The sequence below is a fragment of the Spermophilus citellus genome, assembly GCF_964194105.1.
Source record: "Spermophilus citellus genome assembly, chromosome: 13".
Lineage (NCBI taxonomy): Eukaryota > Metazoa > Chordata > Mammalia > Rodentia > Sciuridae > Spermophilus > Spermophilus citellus.
The window spans coordinates 76646190-76660745 of record NC_138193.1 but is presented as its reverse complement, the minus strand read 5'-3'; the positions used below and the strand labels follow the sequence as shown (position 1 = coordinate 76660745).

Genomic DNA, 14556 nt, shown 5'->3' with positions numbered 1-14556 from the left:
CACTTTCTTTTTTCTTGTGTGTTTTGATTATTTCCTTGGCTATGTCATATCTGATGATTCCTTCAGATGAAAATTTTGCTCTATTATGTTTTTATTTTTAGAATTTTTATTTGACTCTTATAGATTCTCTTGCTGAAATTCTCCAGATTTGTTCAGATATGTTATTCATATTTTTTCATGATAGTCTGATGATTCTTATATCTCTGGGTCTGATTCTCTTGATTGCTTTTCTGTTTGATGGTTGGTTTCCATTGCTTTTTTGTTTCTTATTTTTTATTAAATGTCAGACATCTTGTTTAGAAAATGAGAGGCTACTTAAAAAAAGTTAAATAATATTCATACTTAGAAGTGGGTATTACTATTCTCACAGAGAGAGATATCTGTATGTTCTGTTTTCCAAGGTCTGGTTATCCTTGAAAATCGGATTTCTTGAATGCCCTGTGACCTCAGGATGGATTCTAAGATGGATTAAAGGAAAAATGTGATATTATAGTTTATTTAGCTTTTTATTTTTTTAATGTTATCAATCTCTTTATTTTCATGATGCTTTAGGAGTGCCCAGGTTTAAATTCATTATTTCAGTACGATATACTACTTACAAAGACTTTCCTAAATTTTGTGGGTTTTTTTTGACAATGCCCCATTTATTATTTTTTTTAATTAGTTGTTCAAAACATTACAATGATCTTGACATATCATACATTTGATTCAAATGGGGTACATAATTTTATTTTTCCACGAGTACAGATTGCAGGATCACATTGGTTATACAGCCACGTTTATACATAGGGCCATACTAGTGTCTATTGTATTGTGCTGCCCTTCTTATCCCCCCTCTCCTCCCCTCCCCTCCCATCACCTCTTTCTACCCAATCTACTGTGACACGTTTCTCTAGCTTTTTCTTTTTTTTTAACCATTTTTTTATTGGTTGTTCAAAACATTACAAAGCTCTTGACATATCATATTTAATACATTAGATTTAAGTGGGTTATGAACTCCCATTTTTACCCCAATTACAGATTGCAGAATCACATTGGTTACACATCCACATTTTTACATGATGCCATATTAGTGCTTGTTGTATTCTGCTACCTTTCCTATCCTCTATTATCCCCCCTCCCCTCCTCTCTCATCTTCTCTCTCTACCACATCTACTACAGTTCATTTCTCTCCTTGTTTTTTTTCCCCATTCCCCTCACAACCTCTTATATGTAATTTTGTGTAACAATGAGGGTCTCCTTCCATTTCCATGCAATTTCCCTTTTCTCTCCCTTTCCCTCCCACCTCATGTCTCTGTTTAATGTTAGTCTTTTCCTCCTGTTCTTCCTCCCTGCTTTGTTCTTAGTTGCTCTCATTATATCAAAGAAGATATTTGGCATTTGTTTTTTAGGGATTGGCTAGCTTCACTTAGCATAATCTGCTCTAGTGCCATCCATTTCCCTGCAAATTCCATGATTTTGTCATTTTTTAGTGCTGTGTAGTACTCCATTGTGTATAAATGCCACATTTTTTAAATCCATTCATCTATTGAAGGGCATCTGGGTTGGTTCCACAGTCTAGCTATTGTGAATTGTGCTGCTATGAACAAGGATGTGGCAGTATCCCTGTAGTACGCTCTTTTAAGGTCTTCAGGGAATAGTCCGAGAAGGGCAATAGCTGGGTCAAATGGTGGTTCCGTTCCCAGCTTTCCCAGGAATCTCCATACTGCTTTCCAAATTGGCTGCACCAATTTGCAGTCCCACCAGCAATGTACAAGAGTACCCTTTTCCCCAGCACTTGTTGTTGTTTGACTTCATAATGGCTGCCAGTCTTACTGGAGTGAGATGGTATCTTAGGGTGGTTTTGATTTGCATTTCTCTGACTGCTAGAGATGGTGAGCATTTTTTCATGTACTTGTTGATTGATTGTATGTCTTCCTCTGAGAAGTGTCTGTTCAGGTCCTTGGCCCATTTGTTGATTGGGTTATTTGTTATCTTATTGTTTAATTTTTTGAGTTCTTTGTATACTCTGGATATTAGGGCTCTATCTGAAGTGTGAGGAGTAAAAATTTGTTCCCAGGATGTAGGCTCCCTATTTACCTCTCTTATTGTTTCTCTTGCTGAGAAAAAACTTTTTAGTTTAAGTAAGTCCCATTTGTTGATTCTAGTTATTAACTCTTGTGCTATGGGTGTCCTATTAAGGAATTTGGAGCCTGACCCAACAATATGTAGATCGGAGCCAACTTTTTCTTCTATCAGGTGCAGAGTCTCTGATTTGATATCAAGCTCTTTGATTCATTTTGAGTTAACTTTTGTGCATGGCGAGAGAAAGGGATTCAGTTTCATTTTGTTGCATACGGATTTCCAGTTTTCCCAGCACCATTTGTTGAAGATATTATCCTTCCTCCATTGCATGCTTTTAGCCCCTTTATCAAATATAAGAAAGTTGTAATTTTGTGGATTGGTCTCTGTGTCCTCTATTCTGTACCATTGATCCACCCACCTGTTTTGGTACCAGTACCATGCTGTTTTTGTTACTTTTGCTCTGTAGTATAGTTTGAAATCTGGTATTGCTATACCGCCTGACTCACACTTCCTGGTTAGAATTGCTTTTGCTATTCTGGGTCTTTTGTTTTTCCATATGAATTTCATGATTGCTTTGTCAATTTCTACAAGATATGCCGTTGGGATTTTGATTGGCATTGCATTAAACCTATAGAGAACTTTGGGTAATATCGCCATTTTGATGATGTTAGTTCTTCCTATCCATGAACAGGGTATATTTTTCCATCTTCTAAGGTCTTCTTCTATTTCTCTCTTTAGGTTTCTGTAGTTTTCATTGTATAAATCTTTCACCTCTTTTGTTAGGTTGATTCCCAAGTATTTTATTTTATTTTTTTGAGGATATTGTGAATGATGTGGTTGTCCTCATTTCCATTTCAGACGATTTGTCACTGATATACAGGAATACCTTTGATTTATGTGTGTTGATTTTATATCCTGACACTTTGCTGAATTCATTTATTAACTCTAGTAGTTTCTTTGTAGACCCTTTTGGGTCTGTTAGATATAGTATCATATCATCCGCAAATAGTGATAATTTAAGTTCTTCTTTTCCTATTTTTATGCCTTTAATTTCTTTTGTCTGTCTAATTGCTCTGGCTAGTATTTCAAGAACTATGTTGAATAGAAGTGGTGAGAGAGGGCATCCCTGTCTTGTTCCAGATTTTAGAGGGAATGCCTTCAGTTTTTCTCCATTCAGAATAATGCTAGCCTGAAGTTTAGCATATATAGCTTTTACGATGTTGAGGTAAGCTCCTGTAATCCCTAGTTTTTCTAGTATTTTGAACATAAAGGGATGTTGAACTTTGTCAAATGCTTTTTCTGCATCTATCGAGATGATAATGTGGTTCTTATCTTTAAGTCTATTGATGTGGTGAATAACATTTATTGATTTCCGTATATTGAACCAGCCTTGCATCCCAGGGATGAATCCTACTTGATCATGGTGCACTATTTTTTTTATATGCTTTTGTATTCGATTCGCCAGGATTTTATTGAGAATTTTTGCATCTATGTTCATTAGAGATATTGGTCTGTAGTTTTCTTTCTTTGAAGTGTCTTTGTCTGTTTTCGGAATCAGGGTGATGTTGGCCTCATAGAATGAATTTGGAAGATCTCCTTGTTTTTCTATTTCTTGAAATAACTTGAAAAGTATTGGTATGAATTCTTCTTTGAAGGTTTTGTAAAACTCTGCTGTATATCCATCTGGTCCAGGGCTTTTCTTGGTTGGTAGCCTTTTGATGGCTTCTTCTATTTCCTTCTTTGTTATTGGTCTGTTTAAATTGTGTGTATCTTCCTGACTCAATCTGGGCAAATCATATGACTTCAGAAATTTATTGATATCTTCACTACCTTGTATTTTATTGGAATATAGGGTTTCAAAATAATTTCTAATTATCTTCTGTATTTCTGTAGTGTCTGTTGTGATATTGCCTTTTTCATCCCGTATGTTAGTAATTTGAGTTCTCTCTCTTCTTCTCTTTGTTAGCATGGCTAAGGGTCTGTCGATCTTATTTATTTTTTCGAAGAACCATCTTTTAGTTTTATCAATTTTTTCAATGTTTTTTTTTTGTTTCAATTTCGTTGATTTCCACTCTGATTTTAATTATTTCTTGCCTTCTTGCCTTCTACTACATTTGCTGTTGTTTTGCTCTTCCTTTTCTAGGGTTTTGAGATGAAGTTTGAGTTCATTTATTTGTTGGTTTTTTCTTTTATTGAGGAATGAACTCCAGGCAATGAATTTCCCTCTTAAAACTGCTTACATTGTGTCCCATAGATTCCGATATGTTGTGTCTGTATTTTCATTTATCTCTAAGAATTTTTTAATTTCCTCCTTTATGTCTTCTGTAACCCATTGATCATTCAGTAACATATTGTTCATTTTCCAGGTGATGCAGGATTTTTTCTTCCTTCTTTTATCATTGATATCCAGTTTCTTTCCATTATGATCAGATAAGATGCATGGTATTATCTTCACACCTTTATATTTACCAAGAGTTGCTCTATGGCATAATATATGATCTATCTTTGAGAAGGATCCATGTGCTGCTGAGAAGAACGTGTATCCACTTGATGATGGTTGATATATTCTGTATATGTCGGTTAAGTCTAGGTTATTAATTGTGTTATTGAGTTCTATAGTTTCTTTATTCAGCTTTTGTCTGGTGGATCTGTCCAATGGTGAGAGAGTTGTGTTGAAGTCACCGATAATTATTGTGTTGTGGTCTATTTGACTCTTGAACTTGAGGAGAGTTTGTTTTATGAATGTTGCAGCGCCATTGTTTGGTGCATACATATTTATAATTGTTATGTCTTGTTGGTGGATGGTTCCTTTTAACAGTATATAGTGGCCTTCTTTATCTCTTTTGATTAACTTAGGTTTGAAGTTGATTTTATTTGATATGAGTATGGCCACTCCTGCTTGCTTCCGAGGACCATGTGAGTGGTATGATTTTTCCCAGCTTTTTACTTTCAACCTGTGTATGTCTTTCCCTATCATATGAGTCTCCTGAAGGCAGCATATTGTTGGATTTGTTTTTTTTAATCCAGGTTACTAGCCTTTGTCTCTTGATTGGTGAATTTAAGCTATTAACTTTTAAAGTTACTATTGATATACTGTTTGTACTTTCAGTCATGCTTATTTATTTATTTATTTATTTTAATATGGCTAGTTTTTCCTTTTTGGTTATATTTTTTGTTCTTCCCTTTACTGAGTTACCTCCCAATGTTAGTTTTGGGTGCTGTTTTTCAATTCCTCTTCTTGTAGTGTTTTGCTCAAAATGCCTTGCAGTGCTGGTTTTCTGGCTGCGAACTCCTTTAATTTTTGTTTATCGTGAAATATTTTAATTTCATTGTCAAAGCTGAAGCTTAATTTTGCTTGGTACAGTATTCTTGGTTGCAATCCATTATTTTTCAGCGTTTGAAATACGTTGTTCCATGATCTTCTTGCTTTCAACGTCTGTGATAAAAAATCAGCCGTTAATCTAATTGGTTTACCCCTGAATGTAATCTGCCTTCTTTCTCTTGTAGCTTTTAATATTCTCTCCTTGTTCTGTATGTTGGATATCTTCATAATTATGTGTCTTGGAGTTGGTCTATTACGGTTTTGTATGTTTGGGGTCCTGTAGGCTTCCAGGGTTTGGCAATCCATTCCATCTTTCATATCTGGGAAGTTTTCTAGGATTATTTCATTCAATAGATTGTTCATTCCTTTAGTTTGAATCTCTATACCTTCTTCTATCCCAATGACTCTCAAGTTTGTTTTTTTTATAACATCTCATATCTCTTGGATAGATTGCTGGTGATTTCTTAGTATCCTTTCTGTGTTGACTATTTTCTTTTCAAGTTGATACACTTTGTCTTCATTATCTGATGTTCTGACTTCTATTTGATCTATTCTATTTGTAATATTCTCGTTTGAGTTTTTAATTTGGTTTATGGTTTCCTGCATTTCTAGGATTACTGTTTGATTTTTTTTTTAAATCTCTATTTCCTGGTATAGCTCATTCTTTGCCATTTGAATTTGCCTATTTAATTCATTTTCAAAGTATACTTTCATTGTTTGGACTTGCTGTCTAATGTCTTCTCTAAGATTCTGTTCCATCTGAGTTAGGTATGCCTTGAGTTCTTTCTCTGTCCATTTTTCTGAAGCCTCTAGGTTCTCCTGTGAATTTAAGTTGTCCTGCATTTTTTGTAATCCTTTTTTCCCTTGTTTTTTCATGGTGCTCACGTTGCTTTCCAACTTTGTTTGACTGCTGTGTTTCTGTTTTCTTCTTTAAATTTGTTTTGGTTTTTATAGTTCCAATATCTCTCCTTTGTGTTGGGAGACAATGTTTAGAGACGTTGGATTTAATTGTGATTTAAGGTGAATTCATTAGTTTCATTAGAGGCCTATAGAATTTGATGGCATGTATAGAATTGAGGTTTGAACTTAGGATTTTATGTTGAGTTCGGGCGCTTTGATGGTATGGAGGTTAGTATATGTTAGCTCCTTTGTAGGGTTACTCAAATGCAGGTGGATGTTAACAAGAGAATAGACAGGAGTACTTGGGGGTAGTTAAGGGCTTAGGTGGACTATGGACCGATTCGTAGTATTAATCTATTTGCATTTAGTAAGTTGTACGTAATCTGGTGGTTATGCTTAAGAGAAAAGATGGGGAAAAGGTAAGGAAGCAAACCAAGAAAGAGAGAGGGAGAGAGGAAAGAAAGAGAAAAGAATAGAAAATAAAAGGAAATGATAATTAAAATAATAATAATAAAATGCGGTAAAATAAAAATTACATTTAAAAAATAATAGTATAATTGTAGAAAAGAAAAAAAATTAAGACTAAAAAAAAGTTTAAATAAAATTAAAAGAAAAAAGGGACACTGTTAGGCTTCTATTTTCTTAGCTTCCAGTAGGTGGTGCTGTGCCTTCTGAGCCAAGATTTTGCCCTCTGGCTGTAGGAAACAATCCGTGTGAGGCAGCTCCCTCCTCCCCCCACTGGTGTCTCTCAAAACCTGTTAGCTTAGGTTTATTCCTGGTTTCTAGTCCCCTGGCTTCTCCTGTCAGCCAGGCCTTCCCCAGTGTGATACCTCTCAGCAGTTCAAACTACACTCTGTGCCTGCAGTTTCCTGGACGTGGAGTGCGGCTTTTGGGAACCGGCACCTTATTGTTTTGATTCCCTCTGCTAGCCCCTCCTCCTAGAGCTGGTGAAACAGGTTTCCTTTTAGCTGCTGGTGGGAGGGAGGAGTTGGAGGTCGGTGCCTTTACCTTTCCCCCACGCCTCTACTCAAGCTCAATCTGTTAATCACGTCCCCGGAAAGCCGGGGAGAGATTTTATGAGATTTCCCCGCTGTATGGGAGATGAACTAAATGTCACAGACTTGTTCTATCGCTGAGTGAGCTGCAATCAGTCGAAAACTGGCGATGGTGACGTCAGCTCTCCAAGATGGTGGCCGCTGGCTTCCTCGGTGATCTGACTGGTGTGGAGGACAGAACTGGACCGCTTCCTTCCCCGTCTCAAACCCAGAATTCAGCCTGGAGCAGAGTGAGGGCACAGCCGGCAGGAGTCCGCAGAATCAGCAGCGCGTTGCTGCATTGCTAGCTCGCCGTTTCTGGCACGCGCCGCAGTCTCTAGCAGCGGGGCGAGCCGCTGAATAAGCAGCTTGAATCTCCGGGCGGAGAAATCACTCGCGGTGGAGCCCTGGTAACCCATCCTTGGGTGATGGAAATCCTTCCTCTAGGTTTCGGTGTACCCCAAATTTACTGGAAATTCCTAACAAGATAGCTTTTGGCTGTTCTAACTCGTCATTCACCTGTGCAGTGACGCGGACACAGCGTTGATGCACTCCATTCGCCGCCATCTTCCGAGTCTCTAGCTTTTTCTTATTGTTAGTGTTTTGGTGGAAATTTTTTTAGCTTTTACATCATAGGCAGCAGTGGAATCCCCAAGAATTTTCTATATTATTTTTGTATACAATAAAAATTATTTGTATAATTTGGATTTATTTTCATTTTTGAGCACATAGCCATTCACTTTTGCATAAGTATGATAGTCCTTATTCCATCTGTGAAGATCTTTTTTCAGTGCAAACTAGTTAATTACGTGTTTTATTTTTGGACCTTTATTTTATTTATTTATTTATTTATATACAGTACTGATATTCGAACCCAGTACTTCACACATGCTAGACAAGCACTCTACCACTGAGCCAAAACCCCAGTTTTTTAATCTTATTTTTTATATGTGAGATTATTTGTTGGGGGTTCTTTGAGAGATTCATTGTAGGGAATATTCTTATGGGTATGAGTCCCAGAAGGACATTCATCCACTCAAGATAATAAAGATATATCTTAAGAAGGTGCATTGAGATATTGCCCATAGTATCACCTGTAGGGGTAGAAAGAAAACCCATTTATTTGAAACTTAGTAAAGCCTCTTGAGCTCTGTTGGGAGCCTTCTTTAGCTTCAGTGACCTTATAGGTTTCCAAGACTTCTGAGGCTGACCATTTGGGTGCTGAGAGCCAAGCTTTACATGTTCTTGAGCTCCACTTCTGTACCCCATCCTTTGAGTTAAAGTAACCTATTATATTTGCAATATGTGCATCTACTTGTGTTTGTTTCCAAAACAACCAGCAGTGCTCTAAACTCCATGGTAGCACCTGGAACTTTCACCAAGTTTTCATGAGATCTCTGAAGTCATCAAAAAGGTTAAGTTCTGTGGTGCTTATAAGCATATGAAATAGCCCCTGTCCTTAGCTTGAAATTTGGTTGGTCTCTATTCTGTCTATGACAAACCAACAGGAGAGCAACATGTAGGGCAGTTCTCTACAATCAAATTTGGGATTTAACTCCATTGCACACCTTTCTAGCTTTTGGATCTTGGCACGTATTTCATCTCTCAGTGTGTGTTGCAATTAGGTTAAGTGAGAAAATGCCTATAAAATATTTTACAAATGCTTATCTGTTAGCTCTGATAGGTGAAGGTAGTGATAAAAAGAGTAGCTATGTGAGCATAGGTGATTACTAAATTTCCTTTACATTTTTTCTAATTTAAAATCTTTGTAGTTGTAGTAAAAATATATATAACATAAACTTTGCCATATTTAAGTGTATAATTCAGTGGTATTAAGTACATTCACAACATTGTACAACCATCATAACTATCCATTTCTAGAACACTTTCATCATCTCAAACAAACTCTTTTTGTTAAATTATAATTTACTTCCTCCTAGGCCTAGTAACCTTTTTATCTTTTTGAATTTGCTGGCTTTAGCCTATTCTAGGTATCTCATATTAAGTGGAATAATGTGATATTTATTCTTCTGTGTTCAACTTACTTCATTGGTATAATCCTTTGTATTTTTAGTTATGTATTAAACATGCTGTCATTTGTTTTCTACTTCAGTAATTGTTTAGAATCAAGTATAATAATTGAAAGCCAATAGGTACTATGTTAATTTAAGGTAATATGTTAATAAAAACTGGTAAATATTATATGAAAGTGAATTCATTTGTTGCTTATGTATGATTATAAATAGGTTTAATTTATAATTTAAAAAAACTATTCTTATGTTACATGTACATATATGTTATATAGAAATGCTAGAGGTATTCTGGAATTCAAATCTGGAGGGAGAGTCATTTTATAAAGCAGAAATATGATTGAACCCAGAGATATTTTTACCACTGAGCTACATCCCCAGCCCTTTTAAGTTTTTAAATTTGAGTTAGGCTCTCACTAAATTGATTAGGGCCTCACTGAGTTGCTGAGGCTGGTCTTGAACCTGTGATCCACCTGCCTCAGCCTCTTGAGTCACTGGAATACAGGTGTGCACCACTATGACCAGGCAGAAATATATTTTAAGTGACCACTTGTAGAATACTTGCCAAAGTAAGTTAAAATTCTGACGCATTGTTTTATACATCATATTTGACTTGAAGAACTTTATTTCTTTCTCTTTTTAGAATTCTAATTCTCAGATGGATTTAAACACTCAGGTATCTGATGATGATATTAATGAAATAATTCAAATAGATGGGACTGGTGATACATCTTCCAATGAAGAAATAGAAAGTATAAGGGATGTAAATGAGAATGAATTTATAGGGATTATTGATGCAGGAGATCTAAAGGTGCTTGAAGAAGCTGGCAGTATATCAAATGAAGATTCACCTGCAAACAGTAGTGATGATGAAGATGCTCAAATAGATGTTGTGGAAGAGGTGAGGATCACTTTTGAGCTCAGACTTTCTTTATTAACTTACAACATTTGTGCTTCAGTATACTTGGGAACCAAGATCAATTACAATATTTCCTGTGTTTTTGCGCTTTAAAATGAGACTTATTTGTATGTTGGGACTTAAACTGTAATTTAGATTAGTAATAAGTGTTTAGGAATTGTCTTATGTATTTGTTGCTCTTTATTAGAGGTAGTGGAAGGTTTAGGGGATGGAAGTGGAGGTTAAGAAGGTAGCCTGCGTAGAAGTATATAGTATCTGTTCTAATTCTAATAAGTACACATCTGGGTGGAATATGGTAATTAAGGAGTACATAGGTATTAGGTATCAGTTGTGGTAGATTTACATATATATCATATAACACTAAATCTTATCTGCCTTATTTAATAGTCCCAGTTATTACTATCCTTATTGTATTAATGAGAAAATTGAGATATGGGGAGTTTTAGTAACTTGCATAAGATCAGGCATATGATTATTAAGTAGCCAAGCTGGGATTAAAACTCAGCTGTTTGACTTTAAAGTATAATATAATTCTGTCTCTCTAAGCTCTCCATTTCTATATGTTTCTCTATCTTTAAAAAATTTGAAGCATCATGAAATTTCTTAATGTGATCATCTTTCATCTTTAGGATCCTTTAAATTCTGGAGATGATGTTAGTGAGCAGGATGTGCCAGACCTGTTTGACACAGATAATGTAATTGTCTGTCAGTATGATAAGGTACTGTATTCACCTTTTGGACTTTGAGTTTATTAATTGCATTTGGAATAGGAAGATTTTTTGAATGATGGGAAACATTATGGTGAGTTATAGTTAACTGTTTAATGAATTGCAAAACAGCTATTTAGTTCTGTCAAGTTTTGATGGTGCATTTTGGGTCTAGTACTGTGCTGTATGGATGCTGAAGTACTAAAAAAAAAAAGCAATAGTCCTTGTCTTAAGGAGGTGACAGTCTTATTGAAACAAGGGATATCTTAGGGAATAATAGAATAACACACAATAAGATGGCAGGCAAACCAAAAGCTAAAATATGTGACAGGTAAACCAAATGCTAAGATGAGTGTTACATAAATCAAATGAGATATGTGGCAGACTGTGAGTCCTAAAAGTGGCTAGGAAATACAAGAAATCATTTGCAGTTTGAGTTCTCCACAAATCCTTCATGGATGACATGGAGCTTTGAAATGGGTTTTGAATGATTTATAGGATGTAGGTTAATATAGAGGGTAGGCATTCAAAGTAGAATATCCTGAGAAAGGCCAAGAAATGAATAGTTGTAGTATGTACAAGGGACAGTGAAGAGACAGCTTTGGCTCTGGTAAGTGTTCTTTTATTGGATGTACAGTGAATAAAGTTGGACTGGAAGACAGAGTAGGGAGCATGTTGAAATATTCTGAATGCTAGGTGGAGAAGTCTAAACTTGGTTTGAAGAAATTAGCCTTTTGAAAAGGCTATTGAAAAAATTGTGATTGAATTTAGAAACTGGCTATGTTTAATGATTTGGAAAAGGCTAATAGGAAGAAAAACAGGGATAGTATAGATATGAAGTAATAGAAGTTCAGATTAAGTAAAAGTAAGATTAAGTAAAAAGACAGAAAAGCTAGAGGTTATGATAGAATCAGTGGGACTTTGTGTTAGATGAAGGTGCCTATCAGGTTTTAAGCTGAGGAAATAAGTTAGTAACAGTTTTTCTTAACAATCACAACTGTTTTTTTTTTTTATGTAACAGAATGGTAAGTTTTTGTCCTTAATTCATGAATATTTCTGTTTTTTAAAACTTGAGATATCATTAGTATACTGTAAATTTTACCTGTTTAGTATATGGTTCAGTGTTTTTATTTTTTTATTTTTTTTTTTAATTTTTTTTATTGATTATTTATCGCATTACATAGTTCATGATATATCATCTTTCATACATTAGACTCAAATTGTGCTTTGAACTCCCATTTTCACCCCAAATACAGATTGCAGAATCACATCTGTTACATATTCACATTTTTACATAATGCCATATTAGTGACTGTTGTATTCTGCTACCTTTCCTATCCCCTACTATCCCCCCTCCCCTCCCCTCCCCTCCCATCTTCCCTCTCTACCTCCCCTGCTGTTGTTCAATTCTCTCCCTTTTTTTTTTTCCCTCCCCCTTGCCCCTCATAACCTCTTATAATTTTATGTATCCTTGAAGGTCTCCTACCATTTCCATATGCTTTCCCTTCTCTCTCCATTTCTCTCCCCCCATTCGTCTTTGTTTACTGTAGTCTTTTCCTCATGCTCTTTCTTCCTGTTCTGTTCTTAGTTGTTCTCTTTATATCAAAGCAGACATTTGGCATTTGTTTTTTAGGGCTTGGCTAGCTTCGCTTAGCATAATCTGCTCTAATGCCATCCATTTCCCTGCAAATTCTATGATTTTGTCATTTCTTAGTGCTGCATAATACTCCATTGTGTATAGATGCCACATTTTTTTTATCCATTCATCAATTGAAGGGCATCTAGGTTGGTTCCACAGTCTAGCTATTGTGAATTGTGCCGCTATAATCATTGATGCAGCCGTATCCCTATAGTGCGCTCTTTTAAGGTCCTCAGGGAATAGTCCGAGAAGTGCGATAGCTGGGTCAAATGGTGGTTCCATTCCCAGCTTTCCCAGGAATCTCCATACTGCTTTCCAAATTGGCCTCACCATTTTGCAGTCCCACCAGCAGTGTACAAGTGTACCCTTTTCCCCACATCCCCGCCATCACTTGTTGTTGTTTGACTTCATAATGGCTGCCAATCTTACTGGAGTGAGATGGTATCTTAGGGTGGTTTTGATTTGCATTTCTCTGATTGCTAGAGATGGTGAGCATTTTTTCATGTACTTGTTGATTGATTGTATGTCCTCCTCTGAGAAGTGTCTGTTGAGGTCCTTGGCCCATTTGTTAATTGGGTTATTTGTTATCTTATTGTTTAATTTTTTGAGTTCTTTGTACATTCTGGATATTAGGGCTCTATCGGAGGTGTGGGGGGTAAAGATTTGTTCCCAGGATGTAGGCTCTCTATTTACCTCTTTTATTGTTTCTCTTGCTGAGAAAAAACTTTTTAGTTTAAGTAAGTCCCATTTGTTTATTCTTGTTGTTAACTCTTGGGCTATGGGTGTCCTATTAAGGAATTTGGAGCCTGACCCCACAATTTGTAGATCGTAGCCAACTTTTTCTTCTATCAGACGCAGTGTCTCTGATTTGATACCTAGCTCCCTGATCCATTTTGAGTTAATTTTTGTGGATGGCGAGAGAAAGGGATTCAATTTCATTTTGTTGCATATGGATTTCCAATTTTCCCAGCACCATTTGTTGAAAATGCTATCCTTCCTCCATTGCATGCTTTTAGCCCCTTTATCAAATATAAGATAGTTGTAACTTTGTGGATTAGTCTCTGTGTCTTCTATTCTGTACCATTGGTCTACCCGCCTGTTTTGGTACCAGTACCATGCTGTTTTTGTTACTATTGCTTTGTAGTACAGTTTGACCTCTGGTATCGCTATGCCTCCAGATTCACACTTCCTGCTTAGAATTGCTTTTGCTATTCTGGGTCTTTTGTTTTTCCATATGAATTTCATGATTGCTTTGTCTATTTCTACAAGAAATGCCATTGGGATTTTGATTGGCATCGCATTAAACCTGTAGAGAAGTTTGGGTAATATCGCCATTTTGATGATGTTAGTTCTGCCTATCCATGAACAGGGTACATTTTTCCATCTTCTGAGATCTTCTTCTATCTCTCTCTTTATGGTTCTGTAGTTTTCATTGTATAAATCTTTCACCTCTTTTGTTAGGTTGATTCCCAAGTATCTTATTTTCTTTGAGGATATTGTGAATGGAGTGGTTTTCCTTATTTCCATTTCAGAGGTTTTGTTGCTGATATACAGGAATGCCTTTGATTTATGCGTGTTGATTTTATACCCTGCCACTTTGCTGAATTCATTTATTAACTCTAGCAGCTTCTTTGTAGACTCTTTTGGGTCTGTTAAGTATATTATCATGTCATCCGCAAATAGCGATAGTTTAATTTCTTCTTTTCCTATTTTTATGCCTTTAATTTCTTTTGTCTGTCTAATTGCTCTGGCTAGTACTTCGAGAACTAAATTGAATAGAAGTGGTGATAGAGGGCATCCCTGTCTTGTTCCAGATTTTAGAGGAAATGCCTTCAGTTTTTCTCCGTTTAGGATGATGCTAGCCTGAGGTTTAGCATATACAGCTTTTACAATGTTGAGGTAAGTTCCTGTTATCCCTAGTTTTTCTAGTGTTTTGAACAT

General features: G+C 36.0%; 1 protein-coding gene across 1 annotated transcript in view; it reads left to right on the top strand.

Annotated features, from left to right (window-relative positions):
• The window catches only part of GTF2A1L (general transcription factor IIA subunit 1 like), an 83995-nt gene that overhangs the window by 48227 nt on the left and 21212 nt on the right, over nucleotides 1–14556 (top strand). Inside the window, exons 8-9 of the mRNA XM_081264468.1 lie at nucleotides 9994–10251; nucleotides 10899–10988. Of these exons, the coding sequence (XP_081120594.1) occupies nucleotides 9994–10251; nucleotides 10899–10988 (348 nt within the window). The remainder of the gene's footprint in view (nucleotides 1–9993; nucleotides 10252–10898; nucleotides 10989–14556) is intronic.